At 46.4% G+C, this 23,666-nt stretch overlaps 1 protein-coding gene across 5 annotated transcripts in view; it reads right to left on the minus strand.

Annotated features, from left to right (window-relative positions):
• LOC135900241 (growth/differentiation factor 11-like) overlaps positions 1 to 23,666 on the minus strand; it is a 232,362-nt gene that overhangs the window by 108,175 nt on the left and 100,521 nt on the right. For 4 of the 5 annotated variants that reach the window (XM_070531937.1, XM_070531936.1, XM_070531940.1 and 1 more), the window contains one exon: positions 3,212 to 3,562. In XM_070531937.1, the coding sequence (XP_070388038.1) occupies positions 3,212 to 3,455 (244 nt within the window). In that variant the 5' untranslated portion in view covers positions 3,456 to 3,562. Of the gene's footprint in view, positions 1 to 3,211; positions 3,661 to 23,666 lie in introns of those variants that run through there. The other variant, XM_065429661.2, reaches the window with a different exon arrangement.

Genomic DNA, 23,666 nt, shown 5'->3' on the forward strand with positions numbered 1-23,666 from the left:
TTCCTTCTTCCCTTCTCTCTCTCTACCGCCATCCAAAAGGAGTGAAAGAGGCAGCAAAATGTTGACCGCCGAATAGCTGTCACGTCTCAAGCTTGATTGGGCGGCGCTTTAGGAATGTGCGTAAGGAGTGGTGGTGTGGGCAGATGGAGTGGGGGAGGTGTGCCACTTGATTTCGGGAGGGGGGGGGGGGGGCCTTGGGTACGTGCCTGATTCCCGCGGAGGTTGAGAACTTGCGCTTACGAAATTGGTTTGAGCACTTTCACCGTTAAAGTGCCGCCCACCTTTCTGTCGATGTCATGCCATTACTGACCAGCGCCTATATTCAAAAACAGCATCGACTTTCTAAAGCGCTTGCATTTTCAAGAAGAGAAAATGCGGAGATGGTAATTTACCATTTGCGTGGTTTCGCGGGAATGCTGCATCCACGTGCATGCGACATATGAGGAGGGCGCCTTCACTGCTAGACGAGAAAGTCTGCAGGCGAAGCAACACCCGCAGGCTTGTCCGGGTTGGCACATACGGAACCCGAATTACTTCGCGTCTGAATGAAACCTTTCTGCCCAGCTATATATACTCTGAAATATCCGTCTCCGCACCTGAAATATCAAAAGTGCTGATTTTGGTTTCCGCGATAGCGAGTTTTCTCTTCTTTTTTCCCGTGAAAGATAGCGCATTGAACGCTTCCAATAGCTGGAGAGAGAGACTCTTTGTAATCAACGCAGTAGCAACAGTTAGGTATACGTGGTGGTCCGGCATAGCGCAGACAGGCGCTGCTAGAATGCGCGAAACGAAGCACAAGGACAGACCAGACGCGGGAAAATGCGAGCAAGACGGCGCGGTATAACGCATCCGTGGATTCCGCTGCATGCTGACGATTCCTGTACGTCGCACGGTTCGACAGATCTTCAAAATTCGACACGCAAGAGAGGAAACCGCTGATGCGCGCATGAATAGAGCGAGCGAACACGTATACACAGTGATGGGTGCATGCAATATAGCTATAAGAACGCCACATTGGCGAACGAAAGGAAAGGAGGGTGCGACTGCAGCGATAAGTCAAGGGACCCCTGTGTAGGAGGAATCGGTGTATATAGCACCTCTGACAACGCGGTAAAAAGGAAACAGCTAGAGAAAAAAATCGAGTTGCGCGTTGTCTGTCGCGTTATCGCCCGCGCGCCATAAATGGGAGAAAAAGAGGCGCTGGCACGCACACAACAAACGATAGAGACGAGGCGACCCCCCTAGCGATACACACACACACACACGGCTCTAAATGGCTTCCGCGTTCACACCGCTATAGGGCCGCCATTTGCTCGAACAACGCTGCGCGGCTCAATACGTAGCACTTCGTGCACCCCTTGCATTCTTGCTTCTGCATGCATGCTTGCTTGTCTCGGTCTATATATATATAAACGGGACGCCCCCTGTTGGGTTTGGCGAGGGATATCCTATTGTGCGGCGCAGCCCCTATGGCATGCTCAAACACGGCGATAGGCTTGGCGTGACACTAATGTTCTCCCAGCACATAGCAACAGGAAAACCCGGATCGAGCGTGTGTATACATACATATACGAGGTATACACGACTATAAAATTCACGAAAGGTAACAGGACCCTATGTAGCACAGGCGACTGCTTCACGTTCGTTCTTGCATTCGTGCATTGAACACTCGCACTATATATGGTAGATGGGCCGGCGGGTGCACGAACCACACTGTGAAATCATTTACACCCTTCAATGCGAATCAGGCATGTAAGGGGAAAAAGGCTATAGGCGATGGCATAAAAGTCACTAAGAAACCCGTATAGAACTCACACCTTAAAGAAGGGTGTAAAGGTCTGATTTATATATTGACCAATTTAGGCCCTTATTCCTTTTCAAAGGTGTAAATAATTTGCAGTACACACGTAGATGTCTGCTAAAAAAGCGTTATAGGTTATCAGAAAAGAGAAGGTATATACTTTAGACATTTGAGCTCGTGTAAGCGTGACCAGTGGTCGCTGCAGGTACACGACAACAGATACCACAGAACACTGCTTGAATTCACACGCAACGCAGGTGTTACAGCATACATATAATACACGCCAGACGTAATTATGCCTTACGGCAAGTCTTGTTCGCAATTAAAAAAAAAAGGGAAAAATTAAAGCTTGCAGTTCCGAGGTATTGACGCGAGTTATACACGTAAAGTTAATGGTTAACACTAGTATAATTCATGAGGCTCTAAATAAGAGTTATAACCGTGTTCCCGCGCGAGCTTATACATATTCAGTATATACCGTTATACCCGACGATCAGACATCTATACCTTCCGTGAGTTTGATTGCTAGGAAGACACAACAATACACGCAACTGCTAAAGGTACCGTGACAACCAATGTGACAGTCATCACACGCCTTCTTTTCTTTTTTCAAAGAACAAGTTTATTTAAGCATCGAAGTGTATTAGCGAGAATTATTCTGGAAAGCCACATTATACCGCTGAAATGGGACCATATAAACATCGGCCACGAAAAAGGTAAGCGCAACGCAAGAAGGTCGTAGACACGGAACTAAAAGATAAATGCACTATCGCTATTGCGTGTCAAGACAAGATTGCATAGGCGGTTCAAATTACGTGCCCTGATTGCCAGATCCACAAATTTGAGAAAGAGCTCCGCATTTCCAATACATAATATTGCGGCAGGGGGGACATGCACAGAGCGGTCTCGTCTCGTAAACAGGGCAATCACCGCTTATCCTTGCGACTTTCAGAGGCGTCGACAGAAAAGGGAGGCACGTGGCCAAGAATCGTGTGTCCCGCAAAAGAACCCATACGCAACTGATATCTATATATAGGGGCAAGAGTCCAGAGAAAGACAACGCCGGAGAACTGCGGCGCAGGTGAGACGTATACTTCCCACTTTATAACACCGTTGTGGCATTGCCAATATACTAAGATATCTGCACGCGTAGGTGGGTAGGGTTAAATCTGCAAAGTATTCGAGCGCACAATCGCAGGGCTTGCATATATAATATGTGCCAAATTGATGACCGCGATTGGAAGCGAACAGAGCAATTTAGGAACGTTCTTTTTTTTTTCATTCCAAATGAAAGGAAAGAATTCGAAATCGTTGTCGCAGCACGAAATGCGGATTAAAGGGAATTCAACACCCTCGCCGGGAAGAAGCAAAAAAAAAAAGAACACCGGTCGGCGCACAGTCTCGGCTCACCCTGCTGGCCGAAGGTGATGATCTGCTCGGCGGCCATGTGGAAGTCGTCGTCGTCGTCGTACTGTTCGCCGGGCTCGAACGGCGCGTCCGCCTGCATCATGCCGGCGTCGTAGCGGTCCAGCAGCTGGTGCAGGGGCTGGATGCCCGGCAGAGCGCGGCGCGTCACGTTGGGCGCCCGCTTCATGCCCAGCTTGCTCAGGATCTGCGCCTTGATGGCCCGCAGGCGCACGGCGCGGCTCTGCATCACCGCGCCGCCGCACCGCGTGCAGTTCGCCGTCGCAGCGCTGCCCGCCGGCGAGGCGGTGGTCGCCGCTGTCGGCGTGGTCGTTGGCTGGGCGCCGGAGGATGCGGCTGCACAGGCCACCACCAACACGGTCACCGAGGACGCGAGCGCGAGCGCCGCAGCGGCACAGCACCGGGAGGAAAGCATGGCGCACCGAGAGGAGGTGGGCACGCGGCGCGCGCTTAAATAGGTCGGCGCCACGCCCACTGGCGGCGCGCCGACCAATCGCGTCTCGACCGGCGAGGGAGGGGACGGGATGCGCGCGCTGCCGGCGACGAGCGCCGGCGTGGTCTGCCGTGCGCGCGCCGCTTGTCACACGCCGTTTGTCGCGCGCGAGTAATTTGCGTGCGTGCAACGCGTGACAACGAAGAAATCTTGCCGTCTGCCCACGAGCTAGTAATTAGCACCCCTCCCCTGTTTCTTTTAAGTTCTTGCACTAAAGTGACTCGGCTACGCTCTCTTTGATTATGCGGCATCACGTGCTGCGTCATTAAAAAATAATAATACTTAAGTTTTGCATGTGAACGGCAGCTGCGGCCCTCCAACCGTTGTCGTCGGATCGCTTCCTGTGTAAATTTGGCGATACACGGCCTTGTGTTGTCGCCGCATTGTGTGAGAATAATCAAGCTCAGCACAGCAGTGCCGCAGCTCTGTGCAGCGGGCGCTAGATGGCTGCGCATACGCGCGTTGTTGTTGCACGCATAAGCGGAAGTGTGTACACCTAGGGTTTGGGATACTATGCTGATGACGTGCATCGTGGCAAACACGCCGACAAACTCTTTACATTACAGCATCCGTTTCTGTGACGACTGTTTCGCATAATTAAAAACAGGAAATTCAAAACAAAAATCACAATTTTTACTGATACAGCTTCGTAACAACGGTGGAGATAAATATTTGTGCAATAATCGTCAATGCAACCAATCTCCAACGAAACTTCAATCATTGACTTCGAACAGTGTGTTTTAATTGCAGAAGTGAAGTCAGCCAGTACTTAAAGCAATGTATTTTTGTAGAAGCGCTGTACTTTGCCCCAGTTTCATTAATTAAGTACTTCAGATCTGCATCGAAATTCATTGGCGTACGTTATTATACGTTTCCGCACTGTAGCGATATGTTTCGGCACAATAGTACGAAAATTCTTAGCTCGAACAGTGATGCAACTCGAAGCATATTCCGAGTTCGTATTTCTAGAAACTGGTGCTATATACACAAAAAATTTCTAGCGCATGGGTTATGCTTTGAGCACTGCGTGACTTGAAATACACCGTGACCATATACGTTAGTCCATGGATGTGCTGGCTTTCGAACAATTATTAATTAATAATCGTACTGGCAAATATCGCGTGTATCTTGATGTCCGCAGCTGCGATGAAGCCAAAAAAAGAACAATGATTTCTTTTCCATAATCTGAGAAGTACAGTCGTCGGCTCAAACTCGCGATAGAAAAGCCACCATGCGCAGTCAAATACCATATAGTTTTAGATTAGGAGAACGCAAGCGTTGGGGCCCCTTAATCTAAAACTCTCTATTGTCAATTTCTGCCCTGTGTACAAATCAATGCAGTGCAGATAACCACGAGGGTTCGTTCGTCACCGCCCGCTAATTAATGTTCCTGTTCTGTGACTTGAAGAGGCTTTTGATTTGCAAGGTCCTTAAGCTGTTTCTGCTGCTGAGGTGATGATTACGATAACGATGAAGAACCCTTACGTACGCAACCCCGGTTGAGTGGAAGGATTACGGATGGATTAGCAATGGGTCACAGAACTTGCTTTTTTGCCGAAAGCCCGTAGCCGGCTGTCCTTCCATGGTTCACTGGAAGGGCCCCTATAGTTTTCGCTGCACTACCAAGGTTAGCGTAATCAGCGGCTTATACACTCTGCATGCCGAATGTTGGCCGCTCTAAAAAAAAGATCATTCGTTCAACAGTCGTTCTTGACGCGGTTAGTGACGTCACATTAGCTGTGCAATTTGGCGTGTTCACGTTTTCGCGCACTGTTACTTCTACATCGCGCGCTGTCTGGACATAGATGTTGCTTAAGGAACCAACACTCTATCATTTGCGTTTGCGCGCGTCCAACGCAGCACTTGAGGCTGTATATAGGCTGAGACATGCATAGCGACATCGCGCAGACAGGGAGAGAGGGAAAACGATGTTACCTACACTTGCTGTATCTATAGCTCATGGTCTGTCGCAGTCGTTGACGTGCATGCCGCCTTTAACTTGTCGCTATGTATTAACTTGCCTACTACAAGCTGGCCTATAGTCAATGACAGATTAATAGTATACAGGAGATGTTTCTCCCACAAAAGCGCGCTTCATTGCAGGATCCGCGCTCCGAAAAAGTAGGTTCTCGAACAGGTCACACAGATACGAAGAGGAGACGCCCCACTGCTCAGCGACGCTGAATCATGTCGTGGGCGCGCACAGTGTTCAGGAAACACCACAAAGGGATGAGGAGGGGACTACGTGACCTGTGTACATGCAACGAAACGGAATACCCAGCAGTGCATGTATACTAAACTTCGTTGGAGATTCCGTCTCGTTAGGTGTATACAAACGCTTGTATACAATGTACACAATTCAGGCTTCTTGGACATTCCGTATCATTGGATATACATGCCGGCTTCGATATAGACGATCTTCACGGACTAGTTCACTCACTGGAAACGAGATGGCGCTTCCAGCTCGCCCGGCCATTTCTTGCCTCAAGATCAGTCACGGCGTTTGAGCCAGGGAGGAAGGAAAAAGATAGGAGGGAGCATACCGCAACGCGATTCAAGCCGAAATCTGTTGGGCCAGTGGCGGCCCAACACACGTGATCGCACGTCAAAGTGCGCGGTTGGTTTTAGTGTTCCCGCTCTGCAGGCAGATCCACGGCAGGGCAGCCGAACAAGCGCGCACCGAATAAGATCTACTGGCATAGTTACTGGGAACCAGATGTCGCAGCAGAGCTCAATTCTTGCTACGTGATCTCGACGCAAGAGGTCGCGCGTTGGGCCACCACTGTGGCTTTACGCTGGGGCGTTCGCTTGCCAAGGCTGGCTGCGTGACGTAATGCTGCCTAGTAAATTTTTTTCCTTCCTCCATGGTTTTAGCGGCGGTTCGATTCCTAGTACCGTTCCGATCGGGGTTAAATGCAAAAGCGCCTATAGATGGCGCTACAGACCGAACGTGGAACGAAAGGTTAATGAAATTTGTCAGTTATCTGAAAGTATGCGCGGTACTTTTGTACGCGGTAGTCCTGTGTCTTCCTTTCGTTCCGTGCTATATATCGCAAGCGCTATACCCTTCAAATATGAACAAATACCAAACAGCCCAGTTTACTACTCCACTTAGATTAAAGTGCGCGAAAGGACCAGGTGGTCGGAATGAAACCGTGTAGATATGCACCGCGCACTTACCATGTGCTTGTAACAACGATTCGTAGGACAGCTCAGGGCACATGCCCGCAGGGCGAGCAGAATGCGAATAAAAGAATTAATTCACTGAAATTAACGCTAAAGGGCTAAGGACGAAAAGGACACCGCACCAGCGCCTAATAATGTTTATTGGCAGGGCAAAACAAGTAACGTATGAATAGCTGCAGAGCATGAGATTTTACCAGCTATCGTCCACCTCATGTAAAAGTACGGACGAGTGAAAAATACTGATCGGGCGTTCTTGTACCAACATGACTGTTAGATGCTTCGTGATCATGCAGCATGCAGTCGGCCTGGGCAAATGCATTGCGTTTAACCAATCTGAAACGATTTGGGGATCGTCGAACGCTTACTTTCAAAGCTACATACGTGTGCTCCAACTTCAAGGAGTTGAATGAAGAACATAAAAATAAAAAGTGCCGCCAAGGTTTGGCGACACAGATACTGTTCTCACAACTACAACGGTTGGCTTCCTTGCTCGAAACAGCGTTAAAGCGTGTACCAAACCTTTCTACAGTAGTCAGAAAATAAAAGAAGAAAAGATCTGGTTGTTTATATGCTGTCCGTGTCACCTTGTTTAATATACAGGCATGATTGGATATTTAGGCTCCTTGTACATTCCCTCTCGTTGGGTCTTTAGGCACACAGTTGGGCATACGGGATCGTTGGACATTACGTCTCGCCTCTCACTACGAGAATGGTTTTATATTTAATCACGTTGCATAATCGGACCACAAATGGTGGTCTGGACCAGTGCTAAGGAACCTCTTCTGGCACAGCTCAAATAGAAGGTGCTCCCCAAAGAGCTGCAGCGAGTCATTTTACGGCTGCATCATTTGTACCTGACGAACACCATCGACACCCTGTGTAGGGTTCACGACGTGGCAGCGCCCAACAAAGGTGAAAGAGTGGGGCGTGAATAGCAGAAAAGGGAGTACAGGGAGAATCAGATGAGATGGATCGTTGGCGAACGCATATGCGCACGTTCCGTAAAATGCGCAGGCATTTTTCACTGTATTCTTGATATGTCACTGGTCCCGTAATTCTCTACCTCCATCACGTGCACCGAGCACAACTGTCACGAGGTAAATCTAAGCGACAATCAGAAAGTCATAAATGCGACAAAGAAACACTGGTCACTACACCGCGGGCATGTATACTACTGAAGCATTGGCCAGACCGCAAATCCAGTTGCACAGCAATTTGTGAATTATACTTGTATTTCTGCACAGCAAGGAATTTGGCTCGCGGTTGCGAAAAGCCCACCTTAATTGCCACACTGTCACACCTCATAACTGTCACGCCTCGTGCATTATGGGGGTTCACGTGCCAAAACCACGATCTGATTATGAGGCAGGCCGTAGTGGGGGACTCCGGAATAATTTGGACCACATGGATTTCTTTAATGTGCACCTAAATCTAAGTACACGGGGGTTTTCGCATTTCGCCTCCATCGAAATGCGGCCACCGTGGCCGGGATTCAAATACGCGACCTCGTGCTTAGCAGCCCAACACCACTAAGCAACCACGGCGGGTTGTGTACACGTTTGTGAAATTGAACTTATTTAGGCGTTCTCGCACAATGCGAAGTACTTGTGTTTACATATGAAAATATATACATGTTCATCTTTTGTGGGTTCCTAGACTCACGCACATAACTTTTTGTTAATACCGACTTACTGACTTTCGGGATAATTGTGCGCTACATTTTGTTACAAATGTCGGGACAATATTTTTCTTTGCCAAGCGACGGCGAGTATGTAATGTAACCTAATGGCGCCAACCTCTCCTATTACATCAGGTCACTATAAAATAAAATATCGTCGGTATGACAGCTGATACACGATTGAACCGTGGGATGGCTGAACGTTTCAGAGAACGCTTCGAAATCGCAGATAGATAGAATGACGAAAATAATTTGCTTTTGGAACTTTGCATTAACCCATTAAGTGGAGTGATGCGATCTGATATATATGCACCATCTTCACGTGATTCATCTGCTTCAATTAGCTTATGTCTCTCTCGTTACACACCGTCATTGCCGTCTTTCGTCGTCTCTGCCACTGCCACCCTCGAGCAGGAACCTTAGGCTACGTCAATCTCGCGACGTACCACTGATGAAAAGCAATGGACTTGAAGGGGCAGTGCTAACGAGGAGGCGTCAGAATGCCTCATATAACGTCGTATACCCTTATGAAAAACGGTGCGTGGATCAAGCATTTCGCAGTATGATTTACAGCTATACGGGCCTTGACTGTATTGGTAGTTGTAGGAAAACATAAATATCCAAGAAAGCGGATGGGAAAACGGCGCCGTTGTAGCTCAATTGGCAGAGCATCGCACGCGTAATGCGAAGACCTGGGATCGTTCCCCACCTGTGGCAAGTTGTTTCTTCAACCACTTTCATTCCCATTAATTTATCATTTCTTTACTTCAAGCAGTCAGTATAAGTAATCTCCTCTATGTTGTCTTTGGTGTCATTGTTTGTTAGTTTCTTACGATATATATATGTTTCTTTTTGTGGAGGGTGGGGGGGCTGGCCTCTCGAAGATCAAGCATGAATTTAATACGCCTGTATTTACGTTCTGCCCTTCGGCGGATGGCTAAAAACCGTTGGAATTGGACGTCCAACTTTGTATATTTAGGCAAAGGCTTAAACTTGCACAAGGAATCTTACCGTAGTCGTTGCTGTCTCATTTTCCAAGCTGCAATTAAGCGCTCGTGACCATTTTGGCATGCTTACTTCGTAAGGTCGATTGGGCGATGAGCGCATACGTAAGACAGACTTTGCAAGACTTTTAATCCCAAGGTATATGCACATTGGGGCGCGTGGTCGCTATACGTATTATATGTGTCTATATATGTCTGAGAGCCATCGGATGAGCCCGGTCTAAAAGTCTAAATAGCTGCTATATAATTCAGCTTTCAGAGAAATATGTAACTGCCGCCGTTTGGACAACGAAGGCCCAACACCCCATCTCTACTGCGCTTATTCCGATCGCTATACATCTTGCTCACGCGATGTGCGAATATATGTCTCCCTCTTTTCTGTCGAAGGGCTGGAGACATTGCTGGCTGCGTGCCAGCGCTCGTCGTCACCACGACAGTAATCGTGGCTTGTAAACCTTGGTATTCTCACATTTCACTATTTCTGGCACGAAAAGAAATATAATATGTCACTAGCATCCTTCAAACAAGAAGCGCTATAAAAATTCTGTACGACTTCATGTTTATACTGATGGTTCCGACAAAACTACATATTAATTCCATAGCCGAGTTGTCACTCAACCGAAGTGTGTTGAAAACAAGGTCAAGGCATGGGGGTGGGGGAGGGGGTGGGGGGGCTGTCTAACAAGTTCTGTTGCCGTACAGATTTTTGAAATTCGAGTGGCATCCTGAATGCATTCTCCAGTAGCCACTGCATCGATTGTTTGCGACCCCGAAGGCAGCCCTCCAAAACATTCAAAGTTCAGTGCGCCATTGAACAATTTCAGACATCAAAGAGTCACACATCAAGCAGTAAACAGAAACAAGATATACTTCTTCAGTTATAGGAGGAGGAGGAGGAGGAGGAGGAGGAGGAGGAGGAGGAAAAGCTTTATTCTGGTCCTGTACAAGGTGTTGCCACTTGCGTGGCTAGTCGCATGTTGGGACCGGGACGTCAACCCTCCTAGCCCTATCACGGGCATACTTGACAGCCAGGGCTTGAGGGATATGATCTGGGGATCTGATCATTCCTAAAAACCGATTCCGGGAAATGCCAGGGCCGAGCAACCCACACTCCTAGAGCATATGCTCAAGCGTGCATATCTCCTTTCTGCATGCTTTGCATATAATATTCATGTCTGCAATATCATACCATTCCTTTATTTGTGGCAAGTAAATAGTAAGACTGTGTTTGTAATTGCCTAAGTGTAACTGCTTGTGCTCTGTTTAGCCTGTAGTGAGGGGGTGGAAACTCCCTCCTTCCCATGTAGTAATGTTTTGTAATTTAATTACATGTAATGAGCGCATATCTCTGAAGGCTCTCCAATCCAGCAGAATCGAAACCATATGTAAAAGCGTCCCGGTCTTTAAGTTCACGGGCGACGCTGTTGACCGATTCATCTGGATTGACAAGAATGTCATCAAGTGAACCAAGGTGCGCCGGGAACCAATAAATGTAATGTGTAACATTTGTTTGCCATATGTTAATTATTCTCGCAGCCTGTGCACGTGGGGCAATCTTTCCTCTATTGAAAGCTCTAATAGCCGTTTTCGAGTCACTATATATTTTTGTGAATCTATCGTCTGTTAGTGCCAATGCAATGACCACTTGTTCAGCGACTTCAGGTTTGCTAGTGTAGACCGTGGCGCAGTTGGTGCATTTGCCCTGATGATCCACTACCGCCGCCGCGAACTTAGTTCGATCCTTGTAGGCAGCTGAATCAACAAAGCAGGCTCCTCTGCTCCCTTTATCCATTTTCTTGATTAACGCCCTGGCTCGTGCAACTCTCCTGTTGATGTTATATTTTGGGTGCGCATTCCTGGGTAGCGGTGCGACAATTATATTGTCTGCGAATTCTTGATGAATTTTAGTGTACTGTGCTGGATCTGTAATGGGGTTGATCATGATCTTGTCCAGGATTTATCTTCCCGTGCTGGTTGTAGATAGTCTCGCTATTTGTGACATTTCTTGAGCCTCCCCCATCTCCATTGTCGTGTTGTGTATTTCTAACTTGAGCAATTTTTCAGTGCTGGTTCGAATTGGGAGCCCCAATGCGCTTTTAACAGCCTTCTTGATCGTTGCGTCAAGCTTATTGAGTTGAACCTGCGTCTAGTTGTACATGACAGCGGCGTATGAAATATGACAAAGTAAGAAAGAGTTTATTAACCTGATGAGGTTATCTTCTTTCATGCCCTTGTGTCTTCCTGCCAGGCGTGTGTCCTGCACGCGTTATCCGTTTTAAAGGTGATTTTCTTGACCTCCGTATAGTTTTCATCGGTTGCATCAATGAAAAAGCCTATAGTACCCTGATCACGTTGACTCTGGGTATATTGACACCATTTTCTGTAAGGTGTATATCGCTTTCCTATAGAGGTTTCCAGCCCTTAGGCCTGCTTCTTTTTCACGTCTATAAAGTAGCAACTCCGATTTATGTGGGGAGCACATGAGTCCAGTGGGTCTCAGATATTCCTCCACCATCCTGATCGCTTCAGTCAGTGCGTCCTGTATCTGCCCTTCACTGCCACCAGCACACAATACAGTGAGACCATCAGCATATATGGTACGGTCAATGCATTTAATGTTGCCCAGCTTTCTGGACAGACCAGTCATGCACAGGTTGAAAAGGAGGGGAGAGATCACCAATCCTTGGGGGGTTCCTCGATCTCCGAGCTGAACCACTTCCGAGTTTGTGTCTCTGACCTTTATCTTCACCGTGCGTGCTTCGAGAAAGGATTTGATGTAGTTAAACATCCTCAACCCGAGTCCAATGTCTTATATCATTTTGAGGATGTACTCATGCTTGATGCTGTTGAACGCTTTTTCCAAGTCTAATCCAAGTATTGCCTTAGTATTTCTAGAATATCAGTCGAGTATGTGGTGTTTGATTTGCTTCATGGCATCCTGCGTGGAAAGTGCGCACCTAAAACCCAGCATGTTGTGAGCGTATATATTATTTTCCTCTAAGTGGTCTTTTAACCAATTAAGGATTGCGTGTTCAGCGACCTTCCCCACGCATGGTGTAAGTGATATTGGTCGTAAGTTGTCCAAGCTTGGAGGTTTACCCGGTTTCGGTATTAGTATAATTTGTGATGTTTCCCATTCTTCTGGGACTTCGCCTGAGATCCATGCTTCATCGATGAAGTCTGTCAGCGATTCAAATGACGGCTCATCGAGATTGCTAAGTGATCTGTTCGTTACTCCATCAGGACCGGGTGCTGACTTTCGATTTAGTTCACTTAACACCCTCCGGATTTCGGACGTGGTAAAGGATTGGTCGAATTCAGGTTGAGCGGCTCCCCTGTATTCTGATGGAAGTGGTTGGTCCTGCTTATTTCTAACTGGTAGGTATTTGTCAATTAGTTGTTCGGTAACTGTTTCGATGGGCTGATCCTTAAGGGCTACGTGTATAGCTCGAGTACGGCTGTGTCTCTGGTTGGCTTTAGTGCCTTCTTCTTCCAGCAGATGATTGATCAATTTCCACGCCTTGTCGTTGATTATTTGCCCATCGAGTGACTCACAAAACTCGCCCCACTGTTGCTGGCAGAGGGTGTTACAGTGTTGTTCGATTTGTTTGTTAAATTCTGCGATTCTTTTTCTCAGCCTACGATTTAGCCTTTGGGCCCGCCACCTTCAGGTTATGGCTTCCTTGGCTTCTATAAAGTGGGCAAGTTTCGAGTCCATTGCCTCCATGCACATTAGTGTCTGTAACAATCCTTTTGGACGCTGTTTTGATGTCCCTTCTGATGCCCTCACACCAGTCTCTGAGATTCAGTTTGGTGATTACTTTTCCGATTTGGGCTCTTAACTTACGAAAAAGGTCCCAATCTAAGATCTCGAATTCTCGAGTTCGGCCTCCCTCAACTTCAAGTTTGACTTCTATTACGTAATGATCGCTGTCAAAATTCATGTTTGTGCTAGTCCATAAAACATGCTCTGTGTTCTTAATGAACTAAAGGTCAGGTGTGGTGTCTCTGCAGACAGAATTGCCGACCCTTGTAGGATGTGTCTTATCCATGATTAAAACCAGGTCTATAGCTCATCCGCGTGGTTCCACAGATTCCTGCCCTTGACATTCGTCGTAACGTAGTCCCATAGCTCGTGGGCTGCATTGAAGTCTCCTAATATAATCAGAGGTCTACTTCCAGCTAGATTAGCCTTTTCGAATATTCTCTTGAAGTGCTGTTTCTGGTGTTTCGAATCGCTGTAGATGTTGAGTACGAATAAGGTATTGTTCCTTTGATTTTTCTGTGAAGTTGGTACTACAACCTCAACCATGAGATACTCTAGGTCTTTGTCCATGATGCCCAAGTCATGTCGGATGTGTGTAAGCTGCTTATTTACAAGCACGTACAGGCCCCTACCGTACCTTTGACACTCCATGGCCCTGTATCCAGTGAGAATGACATATCCATATCCTATCTCTTGTAGTGCGATAATATGCGGTTTAGACTGAAGTGACCTAAGGTATTGCTGGATGATGGTACGTTTGTTATTGCACTCCCCGCAATTCCACAGCCATATTCGAAATTCCTGCTTAGTCTGAGCCATATTGCATTTTCATTTCCCCCGCCTGGGGAGTTAGTGTAGCTCTGAGGAATGACGACCCGCATTGTTCCCTTACGTCCATTGACACAGTCATCAGTTCCAGGGTTTTGATTCCTTCGCCAGAAGCATTTAGCCCCTCCTTAGGGTCATTCAGTGCCGTCTGTACTTGGCCTACATTCATTATCAACTGTGGGACACTGTCCATAAGTATCTGCTTGTTGTCTTTGAAAGACGCCAGCGCTTCTTTGACTTCCTCCATCTTTGTTTCAGTGTTCTTGAGCTTACTTTCAACAGCCCTACGCTTGGCTGACATGGGTCCCTCCCCAGCAGGCGCGGGGACTGGGGCTTCTTTATGTGTATTAGTGTTATATTTGTTTCCTGCTTGTTTATAGCCTCGCTTAAGAGTTTCCTTATTGCCGTTATCTTTCTAATCATGTTCCGATTCATTTTTTTTTAGTTCCGCATTCTCTTAAGTCTTTCTATTTCACGATCCCTACTTTGCTCTGGGGGTGGGTCACAAACCATGGCACTTACCGGATCGGTACGCTTGTCGTCGGCCCAGACGACGTCACGGAGCGTTCGATACATCGATGAACGCTAACTTTGGCACAGCGATGACGGCGACGATGAGGACGCTTGTGCGTGAGCCGCATCAGACATGTACATACTTTGTAAATATATCATTTGCCTACATTTTGCCTCCGTCACTATATATATATATATATATATATATATATATATATATATATATATATATATATATATATATATATATTTTATTTATTTATTTATTCCGTACTGCCAGCCTGTTTTAGAGGCCCTAGGCAGGAGTGGGATATACATATAGGCTTTGAGAGCCAATAACATGTGACACACAAGAGAAAAAGAAAAAAAAAGTGGAAACAAGCAAAGCGTCGTCTTTGTACAATGCAAAAGAACGAAACAACAATAAAAAGGAAGGAAGATATCAAAGAATTCTGCAATACAGCACATGTTTACACAATCGCTTATACACACACACACACACACACAAAGAAATTAACGGTGCCCGTAACATTATATATATATATATATATATATATATATATATATATATATATATATATATATATATATATATATATATATATATATATATATATATATATATATAAAGCAGAGACGTCGGCAGCGTCGCGGCCGAAATCCAACGGAGATAGATCCGCGGTGTCCTGCTGAGCAGCGCGTGTTGATGCACGCTGCTTGCGCAGCTAGTCGTACTGCAGACAAAGCTGTATGACCTCGGCAATCATCTGGGAACTCTTCGCGACGAGCATCTGGAAGGCATGGTCATCGATGACTTTCATGACGTGCTTGATCTTGTCAGCTTCGTCCATAGATGAGTTGACGCGCTTGCAGAGCGAGAGCACGTCTTCAATATAACTGGTGAAGGTCTCGTCCTGGCGTTAAGCTCGACTACGCAAGCGCTGCTCATCGCGAAGCCGGCGAACGGCGGGACGGCCGAAGACCTCAGCCAAAGTTGTCGTGAAAGCCGACCAGGTGGTAAAATCGGCTTCATGATTGCGGAACCATAGGTTTGCCACGTCAGTCAAGTAAAATATGACATTTGTGAGCTTGGCGCGGTCATCCCACTTAATATTGGCACTGACACGGTCGTATTCGGCGAGCCAGTCTTCCACGTCGTGGTCGCCTGTGTCGCTAAATATAGCCGGATCGCGCTGCCGGATGACGACAGAGCAGACGATGGCCGGCGGCACTGGAGCAGCAGCCCAGGACGGTCCCGGTTTATCCATTGCAATAGCTGGTGGTAGCGTCCGGCTGCGGAGTTCCAGGATGTCGAAGAGTAGCCCAGCAGCTCCACCAAATACAACGGGGGTGCTCGCCTAGCAGCCCTGGTTCTGGGTTGTAGCGGTAGGCTTACAGAGGTCGGCGCTGATGATGATGATGGCCTCATGTTATGGCTCATACCCACACTGTGGGATTGGCCAAGAATTGCGTGCTGAAACGTTCACCTATTCTTTTGAAGTGCCACTTATTCGATGAGAAAAAAATATAACGAAAGAGAGATAAGAAAACATACAAAATCAAACAAAATACAAGCCAAAGTTAAAAAGTTATTCGTTTCGTTGACTGTATGTAACTGCAAACGGCATCAAATACGTCCCTGTGGCTGACCCCTATGACTGACGCACCGAAAGATAGTGTGATTTCTGGTGATAACATTAACCCTAATTTTGCGAACGGAAGTTCTAGATGTCTTTTTCTTAACGACTTGTATCGTCGACATACCAAAAAATAATGATCTAGTGATTCTGTTTCTTGGCAGTATGGACACAGAGGTGACAGCGTCAGACCAGTCCTGTGTAAATAAAGGTTTAATGGGGGGACACGGCAGCGTAATCTCGTGATTGCTACTTCTGATTGTCTTGATGGACACCACTGGATTTTCCACGGAAATTTGAGGTGCTGATATTCTGTCCATGTTGTTATTGATTCTATATCAAAACGGGGAAGCAAAACACTTCTCGTCGTCTTCGTCTCTTCCACCAGCACCATGCCCACTGCCCAGTGCCTTCAGCACAATATATATATATATATATATATATATATATATATATATATATATATATATATATATATATGTGATGTTCGGACAGTGGTCACGAGGGATGTACGCGCTAAATTTCGCCGTATAGTGCTAGTTCGCTTTCTACTGTCTACAAGCTTCCGAGACACAGACAGAGTGAGGTGTGCTGCCTCAAAATTTTGTCCGCCGTTTTCTGGTTTTAAATACTCATCTGTCTTCCTTCTTATGTATTTAATTATGTTACCGTTGCCGTCCTACAGAGTAGCAAGTCTATTATTTTTTTCTGGTTATAACCTCCCTGGCTTTCCTTTCTCGCTCTCTCTCTCACTTCCCCACTGCTATTGACTTTCGTGATGCATATATATGTTAACGGTCTCCTAATGGCTTCGTCCTGTTTCCCGTGCCTTCGCTTTCATAAATAAAATTGTGGCTTTCGCAAATATGAGATCTTAAACCGTCTCAGCGCTCTTATTCCCAATGACATCTGTCCAAGCACCTCATGGGTATGCCTCATTGATCAAGATCCTAGCAACATAATCACAACATTTCCTCTTCTTCCAAAGCACACTTCTTTCACACTTCATGGGACGTCTTCCCACATCATTCAGTACACGCTCTATGAAATCTTTTGAAGACAAGGTCAACTTTGCATGCCTTCATGCGGGTTTGGCATATCTGGGATCTGGCTATCTTGTAACCTCTTAACAAAAAGGGCAATTTTGTTACTTTGTTACTTTTGTTACTTTGACTATAGAACATGTGCTCGTGGTGTGCCCTGAGTATGCGCGAGAAAGACTGACATTGGCAGATACATTGAGACATTTACACAATGGACCACTGTCGGAGGATCTCTTGCTAGGCGCGTGGCCACAGGGTTGGCAGACGACAGAGACAATGCGTGCACTTTCACGTTTCCTAGGTGACACGGGCCTGGACTCACGCCTGTGATACCAGTTGTGTAATGTGTCATACACCTCGTTCCTCCCATTATCATCCCCCATTGTGACCCTTTTTCTTCCCCTATTCCCCTTCCCTTACGTAGAGTAGCAGGCCAGATGCTCCATTATCCGGCCGACCTCTCTACATTTTCCATTCATTAAAATACTTCTTCCTTCCTTGTTACTTTGGAATGTCATATAAACGAACCTGAAGAAAGGCATCAAAACGTAGGTCTCAACGAGACAAGAAGCAATAATTAGTTCCGGAGTATATAGGCAACTTTAAGGGTGCGGTCGCAATCAGCGCCAATATTGTCAACAGTTAAACACATTGCACAAGAAACTATACTGCCTCCGGGATAAGCGGACCTGGCCTACTGGAGAAAAAAAAAGAAAGAAATATCAACCAATGTCGATGCGATAGAGGACAACGTCAACGTACCTACGCGTAAAAAAAGCGAATGAAAAAAATTCGACATAAATAAAAAGAAGTAGAGGGTCCGTAAATAGAGTGTATTACTAGCGCCATCTGCCAAGTATGCGTAATACGCGCGCGGGGTACACAGCAAAATAATTTACACTCTTAAAGGGTGAACCAGGGTGTAAAGGATTCTGCAGTGTATACCGGATACTCCGACATGTTTCACGCTTTCACCGCACGCGTCGAATTTGCGTGCTTTTGAAGACAAGGACCTTGCCAATATTACGCGGACTTGGCGTATCTGGAGTCTGGCTATCTTGCAGCTACTTCCAGAATTAAAAAATGGTCAACTATAAGTGTCGACGCTAAAGAAGAGTCAACGCAATTGCGTGTGAAATACGATACGAATGAGACACGAAATTAGCGAATAATGAACATGAAAAAAAGAGACAGAATAGGGAGATACAATCAAAATTTAATTATCGAATCATCTCAACCGCCATGTGCGTCGATTTTCTATTTTTTAACGTCAACACTTGGTTGGTCCTTTTTCGCTCAATACATGCAGTGTGCTCTGCCTATATACCGGGTGTTTCAACAAACACTTAATTTTTTTTATATTGCCTGTGGCAGATAGCACAATTCTAGCCAATGAACTGGTCTACTCGAAAAGGCAGACATTACCTGCACAAAGAATTGAAATGCACAATCGATTAAGTAACAAAATTCACTAAATATGTTTTTTACTGGTTACCGTATGGCACGTATTGCAATTTACAAATTCTAGCCGGTAGTTCGCAATTCGGATCCCTTGGAACGATTTCTCAGGTACACATCAATTTCGAGACTCCCGAACTTTGCGGAGAACTTCATTGGCGCTCCAGTTATTATTGTACTTCAATGCATAAAACAACGTTTTTTTTTTAAATGAAGTAACTGTGAGAGCGCCTCCCGCACAAACACGTGATATGCTTCTGTGTCGGTCGAACCCCGCACCAAGGGCACGTGTGCTCTGGCGACGGAGATGCGATATTGCTCTGTCGGAGGAGGTTTGCATAAGGTCTCTTCCCTGATTGCGAGTGAGTTTAAGGTTGAGAGGAGGAGCAGGTGTTCGTCGTTCGCTCCTCCATTGAGGCCAAGGATCTTCCGTAAAGTGACCGGTGAAGCGTCGGTTGGAGGGAGTCAAGTCCGTCACTTGGTTGTTAGCTTCTCGAGCATAGACTGTGTGGATTACACTGCGTTTAGACCTCAGATCATGAACAGCAGGTTGCCATTATCCCTCAAGGGAAAAGTGTATACAAGCTGTGTCTTACCAGTACTCACGTACGGGGCAGAAACCTGGAGGCTTACGAAAAGGGTTCTACTTAAATTGAGGACGACGCAACCAGCTATAGAAAGAAGAATGATGGGCGTAACGTTAAGGGATAAGAAGAGAGCAGATTGGGTGAGGGAACAAACGCGAGTTAATGACATGTTAGTTGAAATCAAGAAGAAGAAATGGGCATGGGCAGGGCATTTAATGAGGAGGGAAGACAATCGATGGTCATTAAGGGTTACGGACTGGATTCCAAGAGAAGGGAAGCGTGGCAGGGGGCGGCAGGAAGTTAGGAGGACGGATGAGATAAAGAAGTTTGCAGGACAACATGGCCACAATTAGCACATGACTGGGGTAGTTGAAGAAGTAGGGTAGAGGCCTTTGCCCTGCACTGGGCGTAGCCAGACTGAGGATGTTGATGATATATAAACCATCAGTAATAGCAGCAGCCAAACGGCGTCGTCTAATTGATCGACGTGGTGACCACTTGAAGCCGCACGCCTGTGGGAAGGGCGATGACAGGACAGGACAAAACTAAGCGCATTGCGCAAACCGTGCTAGAAGTGCATTTATTCATGCGAGACAAGGGTCCACTCTAAACGGAGATGCCCCCACAACTTCACCAGTGGCGTTCCGAGAACCGCGCGCGACGGACAATCGCGTTCGCGTGCGTTGCACCACGGTGCTTGTGTGTGTCAGACGTTGTCGCAATTTATTCACTCAGTAGTGCCCTCGTACCTATTATTTCCTTGCGCATGCAGAAGTAATGGTCTCCTGCGTCTACGCGTTCCTTTCTTGCAATATATTTTTCATCGTTTTCTTTTGTTTCTATACATGTCATCTATATTATTACCCGCCGCGGTTGCTTAGTCACTACTGTTGCGCTGCTAAGCACGAGGTCGCGGGATCAAATCCCGGCTACGGCGGCCGCATTTCTATGGGGGCGAAATGAAAGAAACGCCCGTGTACTCAGGCTTACGTGCTTGTTAAAGAACCCCAGGTGGTCCAAATTATTCCGGAGTCCCCCACTACGACACGCCTCTTAACCGGTTCGTGGTTTGGCACGTAAAATTCCATAATTTAATTAAATAATATTAAGTCTTCATTAGTTCACCTTCATTACCTGTAATTATGTGCAGGCGGTATCGGATTCTGCTTACATGACGAGTGCCACTTGGCTTCGCTGCAAAAGCGACGAAACCAAGTGGACTCACTGTCGCGATTCGCTTGGTCGGCCCAGCTGCAACTGGAGCGTCTGGCTTCCGCTGCTGGCACGAGCGATGTGCAGCAGCCAAGGATGCACGCGCACATTGGATTTCCTGCTGAGCAGCTCTGTGCTCACCTCTCCATCGCTTGAATCCCACTCCGAATGAATAGGTTATGAGTTTAAGCACGTACAACATTCTGTTTTGATCAGAGCCTGACAGTTGGCGTGCCGTCATGCCCAAAAAAAAAAGTAATACCAGGATTATTATGTTCCAAGAACGAGGCTGTACTGGAGCCGTCTGCCTGTTTCCATTGCCATCATTCCGCACAATGCAAGCTTCAAAGCAGCTGTGCGCAACACACTGTCTCGAACATTACTGCTGCGCATGCTTGTTATTTGCTATTATGAACCACTTCTTTCTGCAAAGCCTTCAGATCTGAAAAGTATTTAAACAAACAAACAAGCAAGCAAACAAACAAATAAATAGGCACCGCCTACTGTGGCAGTATACGCCGGCGGGAGCAGCTCTGTAGGCCTACACAAAACTTCAGACTCTGATAACGCATAGCGCGTAGTATTAGTGGTTGTGTAGATGAAGGTAATCTGTAATATGATTCTCTATTGCGCATAATAGGGTTACGGCGCAACCAAGAGTGGCGCCAGTCAGCAGAAGACGATTTGACGCGTATAGGTGGAATCGCTCTCGACAGCCATGTTGTTTATGCATCTTTGTCTCTCGTGTAAATATTGTAAACACATCTTTATATGTGACTTCTGCAGCGCAACACTAAGATGCTCCTTGCGGATTACAAAGTGAGAAAGCGGAAGCGGTGGTACACCCGCATTCCTCCAGAGCTGCGGAATGCGACAGGGCACACGTTATATAGCAGACACTCTGGCTGAACAGTACAGTAATGGACAAATGACCAACTCTCGACCCTTCCGATAACCTACACCCTCTCCTCTTTGCGCTCTTTCAAGAAGCACATCTAACTGTCCTGGATACATCACAGGAGCCTTAAAGGACAACTCCGGCGTTTATTTAACCGTTTAGGATACTGTCATTTTCAAATGGTGTTGACAGTCATTTCACTGGTAGAGTGGTCCAATTTCCTTAGAAATTCATCATTAACTTAAAAAAAAAACAATAAACGAGACACCGAAACCGTCACGGGTAGCTGCTTCGTGTGACCACACGATGGGTCAATGACGTCAGATCCTACACTACCGTAATGTAAAGATGCAGAACGCGTGCTAAAGACGCATTACACGTGACGCTAACGCCAAGGAAGCGAGGCCGATGTAGGGAGCCTCCACGTACCGCGTTTCGCCCCAGGCCAGAGCCAAATCTCGCGGAAGAACCACCGTGAGGTAAAAGCGGCCGCTAAATTTGGCAGGCAGCCATTTCGATTCCCTGCGAAGGTTCAGGAGCGCTTAAACCGCTTCTGCATTCTTTTGCCACGCAGAACACCCGCTAATTTGCCCACTCGGAAACGTTCTGAGCTGGTGCTGCTGTTACCGGAGCCCGATTTTCGGCGCGTGGCTCCAATTTAACTTCAAAACGGCGACGATGTAAGGTAGGAAGGCTGCGTCCTCGGCGAAATCTGGCCGCAGCTCATTCGTTCGCTGCAGCGAGTCTGTTCGGCAGCCACATGGGTATTCAATGGGGTCAGCAGAGTCTGTTTAGCTTTCATGTCGTCGCTAGTGTGAACAGTGACAGTCCCACACACACAATGCAAACTAATGCGCAGCCTCAGAGAGTGCCCCATGATCCAGATCCTTCAGCTCTTTTTGCATGCGCTTAGCACTTAATCGCCGGCACAGACAGTCCTGTGGAGCGCAAACCACGCACTCTAGCGTTCATGCTAAGACGTGTATGGCCCTTACGCCGCATTTGCGTTTACCTAGTGCGATAAGCAAGTAAAACCGACCTTGAAAGAGAACTTTCCCCCGCTATCTCGACCCGATTGCTCAGTTTCACGATAGCTAGCTCATGCTGTCCATTAAAGCGGACATGACGATATGCAGTTTCCGAAGCCTATGTTTTGTTTATACTCCACAGTTGTATGTAATTGAGTACAGGAAAGATGAAAAAAAGATATCCGTGCTATACAGTGTGTTAAATCTTAAAAGTACATGTTACTGGGCTAATGGGTTACTTAACGTTGTAAAAGGGTATAGAAAAACGGTAGGCTACCCTAATTTTTGACTTTGGTGTCTAGTAGTAACACTCGCAGCTCGGCGTTGGTGATATGTGCGTTGGTGTGCGGTAATCAGTGATTTCTAGTTATTCCAGACACTTCAGTAACTAAACTCGTAACTAAAGTTATGCTCTGATATAATATCTATGATGAAACCTATTAATTTTGTACTGTACTATTTCTTTTCTATTTTTTCTGATTTATACAGAATTTCGTCTGAGCTAATTAATTATTCCAGACACTCCAGTAAATCAACTTGTAACTACATAAACTTATGCTCTGATATCATATCTGTAATGGAATTCATGAATTTTGTGCTCTACAATTTTTTTCTGAATTTCATCCCCGGTCATCTCAGGAGGTGAACCGTAAGTGCTGCTCAAGAAACAAGAGTGTCATTCGATGCTCGTGCCACTAATAAAAAGGACACGTACAGGATGTGCACAAGATGTGCGTTAGGTCCTCGCGCACGTGCACCAACCCCATTTGTTTGAACGTTGTCGACGCTCGTGCTTAACTGTAATTACGCAGAAACTGAAGCAAGTGCCGATGTGAATTTGTCGCACGCCCGTAAAAGTGGGAACTGCCGTTTCTTCGGCCTCAATTACATCACACTACGTCCGACAGTTATTTTTTATGCAGCAAGATTTAAGTAATGCCGGGCAAATGGTTCCCGTAACTGAGGAAGCATTAAAAAAGCATCGACCATTGGAATCTACATCCCTTGAATCGTGCACGTTGTTATAATTTCCCATCTATGATTCCTGCAGAAAGTCTGGTTTAAGATATAAACCCCCACCGCCATGCACACACACAAAAAAATGAAAA

The sequence above is a fragment of the Dermacentor albipictus genome, chromosome 1 (genome assembly GCF_038994185.2).
Source record: "Dermacentor albipictus isolate Rhodes 1998 colony chromosome 1, USDA_Dalb.pri_finalv2, whole genome shotgun sequence".
NCBI classification, from domain to species: domain Eukaryota; kingdom Metazoa; phylum Arthropoda; class Arachnida; order Ixodida; family Ixodidae; genus Dermacentor; species Dermacentor albipictus.